The following is a 20170-nucleotide window of genomic DNA, read 5'->3' as shown; positions in this document are numbered from 1 at the left end:
ACTTCCGGTGTAAAGGTCATAGTTACGACAGGTCAATGTGCCCTTCGGCACGTGTGCTGTACTAGTTTCCGCCTCCAGTGCTAGCACAGCGAGCCGGTGTTTTCGGTACTGTAAAAATAATCTCCTCTGTCGTTAAACGTTTTTTTTTCCATTATCATTCTCAATTGTCATGCTTAAGTCAGTTGTCCGTGCGGCGGCGGCGGCCGCTTTTCGCCTTCCGACCGCCACCACATCCACAGCGCGGGCTCTTCCGCTCAGATGCCCGACGCTGTGCTCGCCAAGCTCGGCCACTGCCAGACCCTTCACCCGGTCCCTTTGGATGATGAATGGCAGCGGAGCGTCGGGGTACAGACCGAAGTTGTTCACTTCCAAAGTGTTGAATCCTTCGGCGTCGTGTGGATGCGGTGGGCTGCATACGGAAGGTAAATGTAATGTTTGGCAGCTGTAGGTTACTGGTGTAACTAGAGAGTTTATCGTTAACGTTGCCATTTGAGTAAATGATTATACGGGGGTTATGTTAGCTTAAATACACATGGAACCAATTAAGTGACTGAATGCTAATGCTAGCGATACCTTGTTAGCGTTCACCTTGAATAATGCTAAATGTGTACACTAGTGGGCAGAATAGTGTATTCTGATATGGCAATTTAATTGATAAGTCAAGGTCTTTTTTTGTTTTTGGAGCTTCAACAGCCAAGAAAAAGTCAAGTAACCTCCATCCCCTTTTTTATTTTGAACTACAGGTGACAAAGCATTTGGGCAATTTCTGTTTGATGAAATCAAAGAGGAGAAAAAACTCAAGAAAAGTGAAACCTTACCGAAGATGTCAGGAGGTTGGCAACTGACTTTGGACGGCACCGAGGCGCAACTAATTAAGCACGCTGCTGCAGAAAAGTAAGACTTTCGTCGTTTTATTCAGCCAATCTCTGCACCGCTGATGCACTCGTCTCCTCTTTTTCTTCTTTAGAATCACCGTCACCTTCAATGTCAACAACAGCATCCTTCCCAACTTTGCAGAAGAGGAACACCAAGGACAACAGAAGTCAGAAGAGGAGGTAACAGAAGTCATACCTTCATTATGTTGTAATTTTTTGTGAAAAATACCGTTCTTATTCTCGTCACAGGTGGAAATTTTGTCAACACCCAACTTTGTTGTGGAAGTAACAAAACAGGCTGCGAAACACAGCCTGGTGATCGACTGCCAGTTCCTGCAAGATGAGGTAGCGCACATACATGCGAGATTCATACACGTTACATTTCAGGTAAAATGTGAGCTGCTGTTTCCAGGTGGGACATGAAGGAGAGGAGAGCGACATCTTTGGTATATGCGAGGTCAGCTTCCAGCCAGAGGGTGAAGAAGATTGGAAAGAGACCAGTTACACGTTAACAAAAGACTCTCTGAATGATGTGAGTTTTGACACAAGTGGAACCCGGGTTATCGCACATTCGCTATATGTTGAAAAAATATGGCTTATAATTGCTCTTAAGTCAAATGCATTAGTGGGGGTGGGGTCCTCATTACCTCTTTTTGCCTCTTATACACAAAAATAGTCTAAATACCTTCTTGGGATTGGGTGTTTGGGTTTATAAAAACATCCTTTAGTACCTTTAGTGTCAGTGTGGGGCCACAAAATCATCAACAACAAAAAACCAAAACACATGTAACAGTTTTAGTTGTCTTCTTTCAGGACCTTTATGACCACATGATGGACTTTCTAGCCGACCGGGGAGTCGACAACACCTTTGCTGATGAACTGATAGAGCTGAGCACCGCCATCGAGCATCAAGAGTACATCAAATTCCTTGAAGATCTCAAAACCTTTGTTAAATGTGACTAATGTATTTACAGAAGAGACAGGCGTCCCGTCATAGTCCCCCTCTCCAGGAAGACTTAGGAGCAGGTGAACCACGTCGGCAGTCGTTGCGTTATTTAGATTACACATGCTGGCAATGTTTAAATGGGTCTGTTTTGCGGTTCACGTCAATGCTAGCGCTTTTGGCTCTGTTCTAGTTTTGGCAGTGTTCGACTCTCAAACCGATGACCACATTATTACTTCCAAATAATAAGTTATTTTGTCAACGAGGCATACAGAGCACTACGCCACAGCTTGATCAGAGAAACAAATGTGCAATAAAATGCTTTGATAATAGCAGTTATCCCTTTTTTATTATTTTTTTTAAGTCCCATTGTTGCATCTGTCAGATTTACAGAACCGAGTAAACAATTGACTCTTTAATGTTCGAACCCCTATTTGGGATGGAAGGGGGTTCTAAGGGAGGACAGCATACATGCACAGCGCCCAAGTGGAAGAGTCCATCCCCAACTCACGAGGACTGGTTCCGGAGCTGGAGCCGTGCATCAAGGTGAGAACTATCTTGCTGCAACTCCGAGGTCTCAGACGCCAGGCTCGTAAGTATTAAAATGAGCTTCAGTTACAATTACTAATTTGTTATAAAAATTTAAAAAAGTGGATTAAGTCCTTTATATTGTGTACAGTCATTCCAGGCCACTTTGTGTTTTGAATTTTGAGGTTTCACAATCACATTTTTTTAAATTTAATTTATTTAAATAATTTGTTATAAATTAACGTTATGGGCTACAAGTTAGTTATTAAACAAAATCCAAATAGTCAGAAATAAAATATAATATTTTAAAAGTTAAGATGAAATATTTGTATTAAATACTTACATTTAAATAAATTAATAAATATGATTTAGAATGCAATTTATTTCATTAAAATAAACTGAAAGTAGCAAAGTAAGTTTTTAAGTAACATTCATATTCAGGGTTTACATCCGCCCCTAGTTCCGCCCCTGGATGTTAATTAGGTCTATCAATCATTAGCATCTCTGGTTCCTTAAGGACTTTAACACCATGGAAGTTGACAGAATTGAGTTACACAACCTTTCACTCACACATGGACCAACGCGGTCGACTTGGTGCCCACTAACCGGTGACCGCACTCGCTTTCAGGGGGAGGAGGAGCAAGGAAGAGCAGGTCCCTTGCTAGCTTGACCACGCAGCCACAAACCGCGCCATGGCGACTAAAAGCAGACTCGGTCCACTCTCCAGGAGCGACCACCGCGACTCTTCCGAGTCCGAGCCGGAGGTGGAACACCTCTGGACGCCCGTCAGCGGGCTGGCCTACGGGCCTTACCCCTACACGCAGGTCATCCACAGCGGACACTTCATGGTGTCGTCACCCCACAGCGACGCAGCTCCGCGCGGGAGGAGAGGCGCAGGGTGTCCCGGGTACGACTTTGACACGGTAAACCGGACCTGGTGCCAGACGTACCGCTACGGACCGCTCAGCGCCCGCAGCCTGAGCATCGACCCCACGCTCACACGCTTGTTTGAGTGCATGTCCCTGGCCTACAGGTGGGTTCTTTCTTTGGTGAACCGTCCCCATTTTCTTGCTTGACACGTTTACATTACTTCAAATAACTTTATTTAGTATTTATTCATGAACACGATCTGTTCATTGTATTGCACTTCCTCTTTATGGATGTTTCACAGTCCTGGTGAATAAGCTAACGATATCCAATACTGCCTTTCTTTTCTCAGTGATTTTGTTCATTTTGAATTAAAACTATCATTCTCGGGCATAGAAGTGCGATACTAAAAAGCATGAACACATTAAAAGCATGAAGATTGTAAAAGCGATAGAATTGAAGCAAGTCTATGTTGTAGAGATGCGCCAGTCGTAAACGAATCGTTCAAACCTCGCGGGTTTTGTCTTTGACTCAATTGATGACATGAGGATTCAGTCTGGTTCTGTTTGGAAGAGGATTTTTTTGTGTGTGTGCTGGTCTCTTGTGCAACAGGTTGGAAACTTGACTATAAACTGGACTTTGATTCTAGTCGGCTGCACAGGAAATATTGGATTGTAACTGAGGTAAAGCACAGACGTACCGTAAAATGGTGTTCCTCTGGTTTTTCTTTGGTTGTTAGGGGTTTTTTTGTGTCTTGTCCTGGTGAGACAAACAGTAAATTGGCCTAAAGGTTAGGATCAGTTGTTTTTGGTTTGGTTTTGCTGACATGATGTACTCTGCTGCGTATTTTCCATAAAAACGCTTTCCTCCAAATGGTAGCAAATGGCTATCTTTATTTTGTTGAGTGTGTTTCCCCCGGCTCAGCTTCCCAGCAACACACGAGAAGATCCACTCTCGACCCCCGTTAAAGCAGATGGAGCCAGGAAAACAAGGGGTCAATTAGCAAGATGGGGGTCCAATTAGTCAAATTCGGGACAGCTTTTCAACAAAGGCAGGTGTTCCGCTGTCATCATTTATTTCCTTCTTACCTCATTTAACACAAAGACGTTTTTATCATCCCGAATGCGACATATTGATACGTCTTTTACGTTTTTACTAATGCATTTCATTTCAGAGCATTTTAAGTAATAAAAACGGCCACAAGGTGGCAGAAGTGCTATTGTCCACACACAGTTTCGTTGTCAATGTTTATGGTGTCATATTTATAAATAAGTGGTTATTTTGTTTATATTAGTATAGTTTAGATATTTGTCACAAAAGCAAAACATATTTGTGTCAAAGTTTGCTTGAAATGAAAAAAAATATGTTTTTCTCCCTTTTTTTTTTAGTTGGGAGCTGATATTTTCCTGAAACGTACCTATTGTATATTCTAACGGTCGTCTTTTTCTGTTTTTTCAGTCAAAATCGTTTAAAATGCCCGGTACTGGAGGCTGGTCTTTTGAAAAATGGTTTAGAGGCCATTGTTGAAAAAAAAATGCAACAAAAATTCTTGCTTTTTTTTTTTTTGTCCCTGTAGTGGCAAGATAGTTTCTCCCAAGTGGAAGTCTTTTAAGGGTCTGCGGTTGCTGTGGAGGGACAAGATCCGTCTCAACAATGCCATCTGGAGAGCTTGGTTCATCCAGTGTGAGTCCTTGTATCGCTAAAGAACTTTGAAGGCGGCCAAAGCCAACACTGTGTTCTACTGTGTGTAGACGTGGAGAAGAGGAAGAACCCCGTGTGCGGCTTCGTCACCCCGTTGGAGGGATCGGAGGCGGATGCACACAGAAAGCCTGAAGTGAGTCATTACCAGTGGCGAAATAATTAGGGATTTTTTATTTATTTTTTAATGTTTATTATTTATATTTCTTTTTTAATTTATATTTTTTTTAAATTTATTTAAAAAAAATTTCATAGATTTTTTTTTTCCAGAAAGCCTGAGGTGAGTCACTACCAGTGGCATCATTAGGCCTATTTTAGCGGGGCTTTAGCCCCCCTGAAATAATTAGAGACTTTTTTATTTTTAAATTTTTATTATTTATATTTATTTTTTAATTTACATTTTTTTAAATTAATTTTTTACATTTTTTCATAGATTTTTTTTTTCAGAAAGCCTGAGGTGAGTCATTACCAGTGGCGTCATTAGGCCTATTTTAACGGGGCTTTAGCCCCCCTGAAATAATTAGAGATTATTCATTTATTTTTTAATATTTATTAGTTATATTTATTTTTTAATTTATTTTAAAAAAAATTCATAGATTTTTTTTTTTACAAAAAAATCTCTGACAAAATTTCGTATAATAAGGCAAAAGCAAGTTATAAGCAAGCCAATAAGCAGGCAAATACTAGCCTGCTACTACTACTACTATTAGTAGTAGTAATAATCAGAAAAAGAATAATGATGATAGTAATAATAATAGGCTAAATAATAACATAATAATTATGATATCATTGATGACTGTCCAGTGGACAGAATGGTTGCAGAGCTTGAGCAGCGGTTTTGCAGTATAGATTGTGTGTACTTGTGTACATTTAATGGTGGCCTAAAACAATTGAGTATCTCTACTAAATCTGTCCAAAAGTGGGAAAGTTATATCCCGGTTCTTGTTCCTTATTTGTTTTTTGGATTTTTTTGAACGTGTACTACATTCATTCATATCCTGTGCATCTCCAGGGGGCTAAGCCCCCTTGACCTCAGAACCTAGTGACGCCCCTGGTCATTACCATTGTTTTGTTTTGTTTCTTTTTTACTCCCAACGTGCTTTGGAAGTGATCTACTTGCAATTGTTTTGTTTCATCCAAACAGGCGATTGTCTTAGAGGGCAGCTACTGGAAGCGACGGATTGAAGTGGTCATCAACGAGTATCACAAGTGGAGGATATATTACAAGAAGAGAGTAAGTCTTCCTGTCTTCCTCTCATTTTTTATTGTTAAAGGTCTATTCCAGCTTCATGTGTTCACCTCATGTTCCCTCCCTTGCAGCTTCGGAAAGAGAAGGATGGCATTTTATCAATGCTGCAAGAGGTATGACAACACATTATTTTATGCTAACATTGATCATACCTAAAGAAAGAGAGAGAGAGACTATTTCATTTTATTATGAAACACTATTTCTTAGTTGTTCATACCAGGTAATATTATTCCCATCATAGGGTCTACAACGGCACAATGAATCCGTTCCAAAAGGTCCAACACGAACTCCAACATCGATTTTTCCGATAAGAAATCACGTAAATTCAATTCAAATTCAGACATCCAAAAATATTAGTCCCTCGTTCATCACGGCTAATTGTTTCCAGATCCGACCACCATCATGAATTTCTACCAAATAGCATTCAATTATATTCAATGAAATATTTTTATACCTGTTTACGGTCTAAAATGCAGATTTTAATGTTATTAGAGCCCTCTCGACATGACATAACACCCCTACATTTGTATTACCTATTACAGTTGACATAATTAGAGTAAATAAGTCATGTGTTTTACAGTAAATGTGTTGCTCAAGGGAACGGTGCAAAGGGGGCCAGGGGTGTTTTTAGCGTCATTTTAGCGATCATGCTAACCGAAGACTGGAGTAAATTTCATTTATACAGGTGGAATTTTTCATATACAGTTACACCAATTCCCCCCCCCAAATTGTGACCATATAACAGGGGTCTCAAACACGCGGCCCGCGGGCCAAATGTGGCCCGCAGGACACTAGTTTGAGGCCCCTGCCTTGATATGAAAGTTTAATGTTAGTGCGGCCCGCGCAAGTTTGATATGGATGCTGTATGGTATCATGTACCCAGAAAAAAATTATTACGTTTGATTCATGTTCATGTTAAAGGTTAAATAACTGTTAATAGTTATCCTCCCTATCCGTGTGGAAGTGGTAAGTTTTTGGCTATTTAAGTTGAAAGGAAATAACTTGAAGGCTACCGTTTAGGTCGCTAGCTCTCTAGTTTGCGAGTTAGCATGTGTCTCAAGACCCTGCAGTTGCGCAATATGTTGTAAATAAAAAGAGTATAAATGTGACTATAGTCGTGTTTTGTCATGTCTACAGGGCTCTAATAATGCTTTGTTCATTTTAATCGGAAAAAAATAATTTGTCTACCCACCAACTATATGTGGTTTCTTAAGTTTTTATTATTTGCCGTTTTATTATTATTATTATATTTATTTATTACTGATTGATTTACTGATGCGGCCCAGTCTCACCCAGACTCGAGCTCCAGTGGCCCCCAAGTAAATTGAGCTTGAGACCCCTGCCATATAATATTACCGTAGTACATTTTAACAAAATACTGCAACTTTATGGCGTTTCTAAATCAAAAGATGCAAGTGTAATTGCTCGGATGTTGACTGTAGCTGCAACGTATCATCGTCCTAGCAAACCGGAGAAAGCGGCGGCTGCGAAAAAGAAGTCATCAAAACACGGAAGGACTTGCGTCATACGTGGCCCCAACATGTGGGCAGGTGACGCATGTCGATTGGCGGCAGCTACAATACCCCCCCACCCCCACCCCCCGCGCTTCTTCAGACCTCTTTATTTTGCGTGAAATAGCGCTAGAATTTAATGTCATTTAATCACATCTGACCTACTTCCTGTGGAGCTTTCACGGGAGGGTAATAAATAAATAAAAAAAAAAAGAGGAGCTGCACGTTCGGCGGTGACGCCACTTGCAGGAGCAATCAAAAGATGGAGAAAGGAAAGAAAAGCGACGCGGAAGAAAGGCGATGAGGACAGAAACTGAAAGCATCATGGTGGTGTTCAAGTCTGGAAACGTGCCCTGATCCGCCGCTTCCACCGCCGCCCGTTTGCGTCGCTGGATGCTAAAATCACGATAATGACTATAAAATAAACGCTACGGGTTGCGGCTTGTAGGTCAAAGGTCACTACAAACGTACCCGTCTTCCCAAAGTCTTATCTTCGATTTTTAGATTGCAACCACGTTTTTATCATTTTACCTTTATGCTCCTTTCTCAATGCAATCAAGATGTACAATAATCAATAATCCCGTCTGTTGCGGCGAGCTAAAACCGCAACACACACCAACACAAGTCTTATTTTGTCTACTATATTAGGTAATTTTAATGTAAATATAACTATAGGGGTGCTATTTCATGTCGAGAGGGCTCTAATAACTACAGAAAATTATTGCGATTCATTGGTTGGATTGAATGACCTATCACTTTATGCTATGTTATTGATTATATTAGGGCGGCACGGCGGTCGAGTGGTTAGCGCGCAGACCTCACAGCTAGGAGACCAGGGTTCAATTCCACCCTCGGCATGTCCTTTGCTTTTTTCCGGGTACTCCCACATTCCAAAAACATGCTAGGTTAATTAGCGACTCCAAATTGTCCATAGGTATGAATGTGAGTGTGAATGGTTGTTTGTCTATATGCGCCCTGTGATTGGCTGGCGACTAGTCCAGGGTGTACCCCAGCTGTCTCGCCCAAAGACAGCTGGGATAGGCTCCAGCACCCCCCGCGACCCTCGTGAGGAAAAAGCGGTAGAAAATGAATGAATGAATGAAACTATAGGGATGTTATTTCATGTCGAGAGGGCTCTAATAACTACAGAAAATTATTGCGATTCATTGGTTGGATTGAATGATCTATCACTTTATGCTATGTTATTGATTATATTAGGGCGGCAGTGGTGAGTTTTTAGCACGCAGACCTCACAGCTAGGAGACCAGGGTTCAATTCCACCCTCGGCCATCTCTGTGTGGAGTTTGCATGTTCTCCCCGTGCATGCGTGGGTTTTCTCCGGGTACTCCGATTTCCTCCCACATTCCAAAAACATACTGTATAAACAAATAGCTTCCCATTTCAATTGAATGTTGATGTTAATCTACCGATGTGCTAGACAGGACTATAACGTGCATCTTCAACAAGCACGTGAACCGCAGTTCAACGACATCATCTCGTACGTCTAAGAAAGAAAGCAGGGCATCCCTCAAAAAAAGGCTGGGCGGAATCAGAAATTGCAAGTTAGCTATTTTCCTTTCTTCAGTGAGCTGACAGTTTGTGTTGATGGGGGGGGGGTCTTAGTCCTTCGCCCCGTTCATCCGCATGTGAGGATGACTGCCAGAATCAGGTCAGGGACAAAGGACTGTCCTTGTTATAGAAATGGTGAGACGTCAAGATAAATGAACATAATGATTGGGGTTTGTACTTTTCAACAGTATGTCATGTGACACACACACACGGTCTTTCAATGACAGCAAATCAAGAGGCAAAAAAAAACAAATTACAACAGGAAATACGTAATCAAAACAGGTTGTGGTCCACGCCGGGCTTCCCTATAAATGAGACCTCAGACTGATCAGAATGAAACAAACCATCTTGAGCAGCAGGAAGTTTCCTTCTCGAGCGTTTCCTCTGGATTTATACTCAATTCCTCTGGCTTTGGAAGACAGGTACGTAGGTCCTGTAGACTATTTGGCTGTTCATTTGCACGGATCTAACTGAGCAGTAGTTGCAGTACAGCGGAACCTTGGTTAGCGTCCGCCCCGGTTTGCATGTTTTGCCTCGGTTTGCGTACATTCGTTACAACGTACAAACGTGAGTGTTTCTTGTGGCGTTATGAGTACACTGCATGAGTCCAGCTGGGTTCTTAATGTACAGCGGAACCTTGGTTAGCATCCGCCCCGGTTAGCATTTTTTGTCTCGGTTTGCACACATTCCCTGGTTAGCGTTTCTTGTGGCGTTATGAGTACACTGCATGAGTCCAGCTGGGTTCTTAATGTACAGTGGAACCTTGGTTAGCGTCCGCCCCGGTTTGCATGTTTTGCCTCAGTTTGCGTACATTCGTTACAACGTACAAACGTGAATGTTTCTTGTGGCATTATGAGTACACTGCATGAGTCCAGCTGGGTTCTTAATGTACAGCGGAACCTTGGTTAGCATCCGCCCCGGTTAGCATCTTTTGCCTCGGTTTGCGTACATTCCCTGGTTAGCGTTTCTTGTGGCGTTATTAGTACACTGCATGAGTCCAGCTGGGTTCTTAATGTACAGTGGAACCTTGGTTAGCATCCGCTCTGGTTAGCATGTTTTGCCTCTGTTTGTGTACATTCCCTGGTTAGCGTTTCTTCTGGCGTTATTAGTACACTGCATGAGTCCAGCTGGGTTCTTAATGTACAGTGGAACCTTGGTTAGCATCCGCTCTGGTTCGCATTTTTTGCCTCGGTTTGTGTACATTCCATGGTTATCGTTTCTTGTGGCGTTATGAGTACACTGCATGAGTCCAGCTGGGTTCTTAATGTACAGTGGAACCTTGGTTAGCATCCGCTCTGGTTAGCATGTTTTGCCTCTGTTTGTGTACATTCCCTGGTTAGCGTTTCTTCTGGCGTTATTAGTACACTGCGTGAGTCCAGCTGAGTTCTTAATGTACAGTGGAACCTTGGTTAGCATCCGCTCTGGTTAGTATTTTTTGCCTCGGTTTGTGAACATTCCATGCTTATCGTTTCTTGTGGTGTTATTAGTACACTGCATGAGTCCAGCTGGGTTCTTAAAGTACAGTGGACCCTTGGTTAGCGTCCGCCCCGGTTAGCATTTTTTGCCTCGGTTTGTATACATACCCTGGTTAGCATTTCTTGTTGCGTTATTAATACACTGCGCGAGTCCAGCTGGGTTCTAAATGTACAGTGGAACCTTGGTTAGCGTCGTTCCAGTAGTTCTGACTCGACTTAAACATACTCGAACCAAAGTCAAAGACAAAATGTTAACGCTAAAGACAATGTTATAGTTTTGGTATCCAGAAAAAAATTGTAAATACACAAGTGATGAATGAATGAGATAAACATTGAAAGTTAGCCCTTTCATTTGTGGATGTAAAACTGTGATTACAAAATGATGCCATACTGTTTGCTAGCTCATAGGATGCTAACAAGGAAAGATGTCTGCCAATAAAGGTATAGGGTATAATATAATAATAATAAATATAAAAGTAAACTAAAACTAAAATTTTGGACATTAACCAAAAAAACATGAATACTTATGGAAAGAGCATATATTTCGGTTAAAGTCGGACCAGTATATCTCGGGCATCTTAATGGGAACACCTCAATATGTCAGAATGTACTACCTTATATTCAAACACTCTATATGCATCATGCTGCAGTTGTCCAGGCCAGAACTCGGCCTATTGTTTACATTTCTGTCCAATCTCCTCCAGGGCCAAATCTGCCAGGAAAAGCTGGATAAATGGTCCAGTCAGATGTATCCAGAACCGGAGGCGACCCCTGCGGACACGCACATGTTTGACTTGGATTACCTCCTGTCCGACATCTCCGACACCTTGTTCACAATGACGCAAAAGCCGTGTCCCTGGGCCAGTGAGCAAAACAGTAAGTGGTAGCGTAGCTGTCTTTTAATACAGTCCGTCACTGTGCATTGTACATCATTTTTATGTATTTTCTTCTATACAAAACATCTTATTTACTCTAAGTTGGTTATCATTTATAAATGTGATAATACAGCTAAATGTGGGTTCTTAATGTACAGCGGAACCTTGGTTAGCGTCCGCCCCGGTTAGCATGTTTTGCCTCGGTTTGTATACATTCCCTGGTTAGCGTTTCTTGTGGCGTTATTAGTACACTACATGAGTCCAGGTGGGTTCTTAATGTACAGCGGAACCTTGGTTAGCGTCCGCCCCGGTTAGCATGTTTTGCCTCGGTTTGTATACATTCCCTGGTTAGCGTTTCTTGTGGCGTTATTAGTACACTACATGAGTCCAGCTGGGTTCTTAATGTACAGCGGAACCTTGGTTAGCATCCGCCCCAGTTAGCATGCTTTGCCTCGGTTTGCGTGCATTCCATGGTTATTGTTTCTTGTGCCATTATTAGGACACTGCATGAGTCCAGCTGGGTTCTTAATGTACAGCGGAACCTTGGTTAGCGTCCGCCCCGGTTAGCATGTTTTGCCTCGGTTTGCGTACATTCCCTGGTTAGCGTTTCTTGTGGCGTTATTAGTACACTACATGAGTCCAGCTGGGTTCTTAATGTACAGCGGAACCTTGGTTAGCATCCGCCCCGGTTAGCATGCTTTGCCTCGGTTTGCGTACATTCGTTACAACGTACAAACGTGAGTGTTTCTTGTGGCGTTATGAGTACACTGCATGAGTCCAGCTGGGTTCTTAATGTACAGCGGAACCTTGGTTAGCGTCCGCCCCGGTTAGCATGTTTTGCCTCGGTTTGTATACATTCCCTGGTTAGCGTTTCTTGCGGCGTTATTAGTACACTACATGAGTCCAGCTGGGTTCTTAATGTACAGCGGAACCTTGGTTAGCATCCGCCCCGGTTAGCATGCTTTGCCTCGGTTTGCGTACATTCCATGGTTATTGTTTCTTGTGCCGTTATTAGTACACTGCATGAGTCCAGCTGGGTTCTTAATGTACAGTGGAACCTTGGTTAGCATCCGCCCCGGTTAGCATGTTTTGCCTCGGTTTGCGTACATTCCCTGGTTAGCGTTTCTTGTGGCGTTATGAGTACACTGCATGAGTCCAGCTGGGTTCTTAATGTATAGTGGAACCTTGGTTAGCATCTGCCCCGGTTAGCATGTTTTGCCTCGGTTTGCGTACATTCCCTGGTTAGCGTTTCTTGTGGCGTTATGAGTACACTGCATGAGTCCAGCTGGGTTCTTAATGTATAGTGGAACCTTGGTTAGCATCTGCCCCGGTTAGCATGTTTTGCCTCGGTTTGCGTACATTCCCTGGTAAATATTTCTTGCGGCGTTATGAGTACACTGCATGAGTCCAGCTGGGTTCTTAATGTACAGCGGAACCTTGGTTAGCGTCTGCCCCGGTTAGCATGTTTTGCCTCGGTTTGCGTACATTCCCTGCTTAGCGTTTCTTGTGGCGTTATGAGTACACTGCATGAGTCCAGCTGGGTTCTTAATGTACAGTGGAACCTTGGTTAGCATCCGCCCCGGTTAGCATGTTTTGCCTCGGTTTGCGTACATTCCCTGGAAAGCGTTTCTTGTGGCGTTATTAGTACACTGCATGAGTCCAGCTGGGTTCTTAATGTACAGTGGAACCTTGGTTAGCATCTGCTCTGGTTAGTATTTTTTTCCTCGGTTTACTAAACAGGCCCCATTTTTTGTGTTTATGCTTCATTTATTACGTTTTTTTACAGCTTACACTACCAATGCGGACATGATCCAGCCGGGCCTGACGCCTCTGCAGCCCAACCTGGACGATTTCATGGATATACCAGGTACACATGACCCAAGTGGCGGTAGGTGACGACATTACGTTAACCGGATTGGCGATCTAACATACTATGGCTGTATGTTAAAAGCGGACATTTAGACACATAAATATCTATTTATTATCAATGTTGGGTTATCAGCTAGCGGCACAACACCTGAAGTCCTCCTAAGCACTCGGGAGTGTGACCAACCACAGCGGAGTGGGCGTGACTGGAGGCGGAGCGTGGGTGGAATAAATTAAAACAGACCATTTTCGCGGGAAGTACGAAATCCGAAGAAATACAGCTGGAATAGGTGCAGATTCTGAAAGATGTTGAAAGCTCTGTGCTGGTTATTATGTGTAGCTGCTCTATAGGAGTCCACAACTCAATACATACGTAGGGCCGAAAAATGAGCATAATAGATCCCCTTTAATAAAGACCCCCATAAAAGTGTGATGGCTGTACTTGTGCAGCGTGTGTGTTTACTGGCCTGACAGAGTCCTCGGTGAGAACTATTGCTTCATCCAATGTAGGTCACGACTCTGGGGGGGGGGGGGGTGCAGTAGTTGCTACGGCCCTTGTGATACTGTCAGTGAGGCAATCTCCGTCCACAAGGCAGCCACTACAACCCACCCAACGTGTTGATGCAATATGTCTGTGTTGGTGCGGGGCGCCGTATGGGGGTGTGTGTTGGGGGGTTGGATATTCAGTAGAGCTTTAGATCTTCGGGAAGGAAGGAAACTTTTATTTATAACGTGGCAGCAAAACAGAGCAGTTGCTCATTTAGCATTTAGGACTAGCATTTAGCATGTCGAGTCCTTCCTGGTTCCTCTTCTTTTCCCCGCCCACTCCACATGCCCAAGACCAAAGGTCACAAAAGCCCCCCCTTTTCTTAGCCCAGTTTTATTTTGTAAATGTAGGCCTTTTATTCTCTTAATTCTTGTACTTTTACCATTTTATTCTCGTAAATATACCACTTTTTTTTGAAATCTCAGATTATTTTAATGCTTAGTCATAACAGCTGTGGAAAGGGGCGACTTTTGTGACTTTTGTCCTTGAGCAAAGGTTATATTAGGAATTTTTGTCCTGTAAATTTATGACTTTTTTTCACTTTTTTCCTCATAAAATTACAACTTTATTCTTAAAATCTCGGATTTTGGTGTTTTTTTCCAGCGTGGCTCTAATACTCGTAATTTGGTAGTGTGGACCTCCATCTAGCCCCCCATTTTCTATGCCACTTATCCTGTAGTGTAGTATTGGATTGTATTGTATTGCATTGTATTGGATTGTACAAATGGCCATACATTGAAGTTTGTGTATGAAGCAGAACATGTTTACATAATAAATATATTGTACTCCATAATGAGGTTCATCCTCATGGTTTTTCAATATTTTGAAAAAACATAATTAAAAGATAATGTATAATATAATTTTTAAAATTATAAAAATGACAATTTTAAAGTCATTACACCACAATCCAAGTCAGGTCTTTGGAAGTCTTTGATGATACGGTCAAGTCAAGTCCAAAGTCATCAGAATTATGACTCGAGTCCGAGTCGCAAAACATGGTCGCTATGGCGCTGATGTCCTTCTTTTTGCAGATATCTTCATGAACCATCGGGGCCAACCTTGTGAGCAGACACCCGGTTTTGCGGACTCGGGATATTTTGAGAGTTCCTTTGCCCCCGTTCCGGCCGTACACTCGGCTCCTCAGCTCCTCGGTGACACCCAGCCTTCTCAAGTAGCCACTTGATGAACACGCTACTGTATGCTAGCAGATAAATGACCGCCATGTTGTCTTTTTTTTTGGTTTTTGTTTTGCAGGCTGATTTGGTTCAGGCCTCAACATCTAACACGGAAAGGGATCGGACCCCACTGAGCCAGGAATGTGATGGATACCACTCATCCAGCATGCCGTACGGACCCCACTCATACGCCGATCCCCTCATTTCGCCGCAGTTCACCACCGTGGACCACGTGGTCTCCACCGCCGTCCCTTTCTTCTACCCGCTCGCGTGCCACAAGTTTGGCTACCACACAACCACCGCCGGGGGGACCCCGACCGTCATCACTCACACCGCCTCCACAGTGGGGAGTACGCAGCAGCAGGTCCAAGGTTTCCCTCATCCGGGGGGCACGTACCCCCAGCCATGCCAGTTCGTGTCCGATCCGCTCCACGCAGCATCCGGCGGCTGCTTCCCGGCCCCTGGACAAGTGGCGTCTCCGGACGTGAGAGGGAAGCACAAGCAAAAGAGAGGCGGAGTGAGGACGCTTGGTCATCCCGAGGGGCCGTCTTATCCGTCGTCCGCTGGCACGGCGCCCACTAGCTGCCTGGCGAAGCTTCTCTCCACAGGTGACATTGGGCTTGTGTTTGAGCCCCTCCCCCCTCAACCACATTACAAAATTGTGTTGGTTTGTGCTTACAGGGAAGCCATCTGTTGGATTTGAAACTGGTCATGTGACAGTCAAAGGTCAGAAGTCATCATCTCCCAGCTCTTTGGTAAACGCCTTAAATTGTTCAGAATTACATCTGTCAATCAATATGAGTTTGCTTCAGTGGAAATGATGTCCATTCATAAACAAAATGGCACACTGTATGATAATAATTGTATTCATAATGGTGAGTCACGACGTACCGGAGTTCAAGTCTGGATCAGACCTGGTCCACTTTAATCCCCCAGGCTCCCTCCGGAGGCGGGGCTTTATCTCAGCTGCAGCATGGAAGCAGCTGGCATCCGGGGATCCCGCTCTTGATGCCGTTGCACAACCACAGTTCAGCCGAGGGACACAGCGGAGCGCACGGGAGAACCTCCGGAGGCTCCGCCCTGCTCGCTCATGACGCCGCACACGCCAGCACGGCGCTTCTCATTCCCAAGACCGAGAAACTGTCACCCGTTCGGCTCCATGACACCGAGAGGAGCAGGTTCACAGGTAAGAAGGATGCACTTTGAGATATGATAGAAAGGGCTGCACGGTGGGTGAGTGGTTGGTGCGCAGACCTCACCCAGAGTTCAATTCCACCCACCGGCATCTCTGTGTGAAGTTTGCATGTTCTCCCCATGTTTCCTCCCACATTCCAAAAACATGCTAGGTTAATTAGCGACTCCAAATTGTCCATAGGTATGAATGTGAGTGTGAATGGTTGTTTGTCTATATGTGCCCTGTGATTGGCTGGCCACCAGTCCAGGGTTGTATCCCGCCTCTTGCCCGAAAACAGCTGGGATAGACTCCAGCACCCCGCGACCCTTGTGAGGAAATGAAAAGTCAGCATTTCCAGAAATGCAGCAAATGTTTGACAGACAGTACAATTGCATGTGAGAAAATACATGCCAGGCAACTCCAAATTGTCCATAGGTATGAATGTGAGTGTGAATGGTTGTTTGTCTATATGTGCCCTGTGATTGGCTGGCCACCAGTCCAGGGTGTACCCCGCCTCTTGCCCTAAGACTGCTGGGATAGGCTCCAGCATACCCCCATGCCCCTAATGAGGATTTTTGTGAAAATGCCAACTTTTTCTCTAAATCTTTTGACTTTATTCTTGTACAAAACTTTATTTTTCAAATTTTTGCTGTTTTTTTTTTTGGTTTAGTTTTCTTGTGAAATTATATATTTAGAATGTGCTCCCGGGCCACACTTTGGAGACCCCTGTTCTGTCCTGTAAAACGACTGCTGACTTGTTTTGTTTTTTTCTTGGTAATGGTAGGCTGCACGGTGGTTGAGTGGTTAGCGTGCAGACCTCACAGCTAGGAGACCCGAGTTCAATCCCACCCTCGGCCATCTCTGTGTGGAGTTTGCATGTTCTCCCCGTGCATGCGTGGGTTTTCTCCGGGTACTCCGGTTTCCTCCCACATTCCAAAAACATGCTAGGTTAATTAGCCACTCCAAATTGTCCATAGGTATGAATGTGAGTGTGAATGGTTGTTTGTCTATATGTGCCCTGTGATTGGCTGGCCACCAGTCCAGGGTGTACCCCGCCTCTCGCCCTAAGACTAATGAGGATAAGCGGCATCAATATTTCAACTTTGTTCCTAAAATTACATTATTTTTGTGAACATTTTTTCTCTAAATCTTTTGACTTTATTCTTGTACAAAAAATAAATTTTCACATTTTTGCTGTTTTTTTTTGGTTTAGTTTTCTTGTGAAATTATATATTTAGAATGTGCTCTTTTCTTGCCATTTTTTGCAATTTTTTTTTTACATTTTCTAAATATTTTCAACCCATATAAACTTTGTAAATGTTCTTTTTTTAAATACATCATTATAATTTTATTCCCATCCTATTTTCACTTTATTCCCATAATCTTCTAACCTAATGTTCCCAAATTATTTTATTTTATTTTGTACTGAAATAATGTTTTTCCTCCTAAAATAACGTTATTGTAAAATAAGATTTGACATTGACCTTGTAACGGATGTTTATTCTCTCCTAGTTGATTTCCCAGCATATCCGGGCCAGTCATCAACTCCCGTTCCTTTAGACAAAGCCTCTACTCCGGATTGTGGATATGGAAAAATTGACTCAAGTAAGGTGAGGACGTACTTCTCAGTCGTAAGATGATCCCGTGTGCCGATGCGTTTCAGTATTGCGTTTTGTGTTTTTGTGCAGCAAACGGAGACCAGGAGGATCACTCACATCTCCGCCGAGCAGAAGAGGCGTTTCAATATCAAACTGGGATTTGACACTTTGCATAACCTCGTCACGACGCTCAGCTCTCAGCCGAGCGTGAAGGTACGGTGAAATTACAGGTGGAATGAAACGAGTGTTTGAGGTGTCGGGTTGAAATCCAGCATCTGTCGGTTCAGATCAGCAAAGCCACCACGCTGCAGAAGACCGCGGAGTACATCGGCAAGATGCAGCAGGAGAGGGCTCTCCTGCACGAGGAGGCGCAGCGACTCCGAGATGAGATCCAGCTTCTCAACTCTGCCATCAAGTATGCGGAGTCTTTTTTTTCCTCGAAAGCGAACCCCGTTGATGAGCAGACGCCGTGTCTCCGTTCTTGACTCTCTGGTCTCCATTGCAGTTCCTGCCAGCAGCAGCTCCCGGCCACCGGCGTTCCCATCACACGCCAGCGCTTCGACCACATGAGGCAAAAGTTCCGTGAGTACGTCCAGGCGCAGACTCTGCAAAACTGGAAGTTCTGGATTGTATCCTTTCCTGAGTGGGCGGGGTCATCATGATGTCATCAAATGCAGAATTCTGAGTATGTTGATGAGTATGACATCGGCTAATGCTAACATTCAGGCTTTAATGCGGTCTTTTGTTTTAGAAAAACGACACTGGTCATTCGGTGTCAGTAATGTTACTGTAATGGTCGGTGACACACAAGCACCAGACTCGACGGGCACAACAGCAGGCTTTTATTTCAGGTTCCAATGATTTCACAACGGGCGTCAGAATCGATCTGATAAAACATTCCACTGTTCTCAAATATCTTAATTTTTATTTTTCTGCACAAAATAAGATGAAAAATAAACAAATCGAGAATAAATAAATATAATAATAATAAAACGGCAAATAATAAAAACTTAAGAAAGCACATATAGTTGGTGGGTAGACAAATGATTTTTTTCAGATTAAAATTACCAAAGCATTATTAGAGCCCTGTAGACATGACAAAACACGACTATAGTCACATTTATACTCTTTTTATTTACAACATATTGCGCAACTGCAGGGTCTCGAGACACATGCTAACTCGCAAACTAGAGAGCTAGCCACCTAAACGGTAGCCTTCAAGTTATTTCCTTTAAACTTAAATAGCCAAAAACTTACCACTTCCACACGGATAGGGAGGATAACTATTAACAGTTATTTAACCTTTAACATGAACATGAATCAAATGTAATAATTTTTTCTGGGTACATGATACCATACAGCATCCATATCATACTTGCACGGGCCGCACTAACATTAAACTTTCATATCAAGGCAGGGGCCTCAAAATGGCGCGTTTGAGACCCCTGCGCTACCAGAAATAGAGTGTCTGTCTTGTCCTCAACTGGGTATCAGTTCAGCATCATCATCGAGCCCCTCTTTGAGTCCTATAATGGGATGGTGTCCACCGCCAGTGTGGAGCAACTGTGCCAGTCCACTCTGTCCTGGCTGGACCAACACTGTTCCCTGCCGTCCCTAAGACCCAGTGAGTACGGAGTCACGCTGTCCAATAACTTTGGACAGCTGAGGTTGGCAATCGGGCATAACACCCCCCCCCCCCTTACTTCCTGCAGTGGTCCTGAGTTCACTCCGCCTCCTGAGCACCTCTACGTCCATCCTGACCGACCCAAGCCTCCTACCGGAGCAGGCCACCCTCGCTGTCACCCAGGGTGACCCTGCTGGCGCCCCGGACCACCACTCCGTACAGAACCCTCCTCAAGACAATACCTGCAACATGTGACTGGAGGAGAACCGTCATTTTTCATAAAAGTCAACAGAAAAAGAATGTATGCCAAAAAGTCGTTAGAATTACGATATGGAACATTTTAACACAAACGTTCCGCTGGGGAAGACCGGAGGGAAGTTTTAGTATTACTCCCAATTTCTAAGAAAAGTTTTCATGTTTACTTCCTTGTGTTAGTAAGTGTTGTGTTTGGGAAAAAATACTGCGAATAAAAACAGCATTTTGCTTAATTATCGGGCTCAAAATCCGTCCTCCAGTTCAACTTATTGGTTGTTTTTAGTTATAGCGTTTTCTAAAAATAAAATGGATTAATTATTAATGGGATATATTGTTTATGG

At 43.4% G+C, this 20170-nt stretch overlaps 2 protein-coding genes across 6 annotated transcripts; both read left to right on the top strand.

The window, feature by feature from the left end:
- The first annotated feature begins 52 nt into the window (after window positions 1-52).
- On the top strand, window positions 53-2150 carry c1qbp (complement component 1, q subcomponent binding protein). The gene is made up of 6 exons (XM_058087785.2): window positions 53-422; window positions 744-894; window positions 968-1055; window positions 1125-1220; window positions 1288-1407; window positions 1689-2150. The coding sequence occupies exons 1-6, from the start codon at window positions 170-172 to the stop codon at window positions 1836-1838; spliced, it is 858 nt and encodes a 285-aa protein (XP_057943768.2). The 5' UTR covers window positions 53-169; the 3' UTR covers window positions 1839-2150.
- A 733-nt stretch (window positions 2151-2883) lies between these two features.
- mlxipl (MLX interacting protein like) lies at window positions 2884-20128 on the top strand. Of its 5 annotated transcripts, XM_058087767.2 has the most exons (18): window positions 2910-2999; window positions 3074-3379; window positions 4790-4896; window positions 4965-5047; window positions 6056-6145; window positions 6232-6273; window positions 11420-11591; window positions 13377-13457; window positions 15035-15174; window positions 15258-15786; window positions 15860-15933; window positions 16115-16364; window positions 17865-17962; window positions 18041-18163; window positions 18238-18365; window positions 18456-18579; window positions 19445-19574; window positions 19663-20127. In XM_058087767.2, the coding sequence occupies exons 2-18, from the start codon at window positions 3192-3194 to the stop codon at window positions 19827-19829; spliced, it is 2526 nt and encodes an 841-aa protein (XP_057943750.2). In that variant the 5' UTR covers window positions 2910-2999; window positions 3074-3191; the 3' UTR covers window positions 19830-20127. The 5 variants fall into 5 exon arrangements, with proteins under 5 accessions (XP_057943749.2, XP_078643845.1, XP_057943750.2 ...); XM_058087766.2 differs by having other exon boundaries at window positions 2884-3379; window positions 19663-20128; XM_058087768.2 differs by lacking the exons at window positions 2910-2999; window positions 3074-3379 and adding an exon at window positions 3732-3896 and having other exon boundaries at window positions 4790-4894; window positions 19663-20126.
- The last annotated feature ends 42 nt before the right edge of the window (window positions 20129-20170 follow it).

The sequence above is a fragment of the Doryrhamphus excisus genome, linkage group LG21 (genome assembly GCF_037039965.1).
Source record: "Doryrhamphus excisus strain RoL-2023G ecotype Guam linkage group LG21, RoL_Dexc_Guam_v1.1, whole genome shotgun sequence".
Taxonomy (NCBI): Eukaryota; Metazoa; Chordata; class Actinopteri; order Syngnathiformes; family Syngnathidae; genus Doryrhamphus; species Doryrhamphus excisus.
Note: the sequence above shows the minus strand (reverse complement) of the source record. Positions and strands in the feature narration are given on the sequence as shown.

What these genes read in the sequence shown, in the direction of transcription:
- mlxipl (XM_058087766.2), top strand. Translation starts at nt 3,039, where the DNA reads ATGGCGACTAAAAGCAGACTCGGTCCACTCTCCAGGAGCGACCACCGC. An exon ending in TGCATGTCCCTGGCCTACAG is followed by an intron (nt 3,380 to 4,789) that starts GTGGGTTCTTTC and finishes TTGTCCCTGTAG; the next exon opens with TGGCAAGATAGTTTCTCCCA. An exon ending in CTTCTCAACTCTGCCATCAA is followed by an intron (nt 18,366 to 18,455) that starts GTATGCGGAGTC and finishes TCTCCATTGCAG; the next exon opens with TTCCTGCCAGCAGCAGCTCC.
- c1qbp (XM_058087785.2), top strand. Translation starts at nt 170, where the DNA reads ATGCTTAAGTCAGTTGTCCGTGCGGCGGCGGCGGCCGCTTTTCGCCTT. An exon ending in GCCAGTTCCTGCAAGATGAG is followed by an intron (nt 1,221 to 1,287) that starts GTAGCGCACATA and finishes TGCTGTTTCCAG; the next exon opens with GTGGGACATGAAGGAGAGGA. An exon ending in CAAAAGACTCTCTGAATGAT is followed by an intron (nt 1,408 to 1,688) that starts GTGAGTTTTGAC and finishes GTCTTCTTTCAG; the next exon opens with GACCTTTATGACCACATGAT.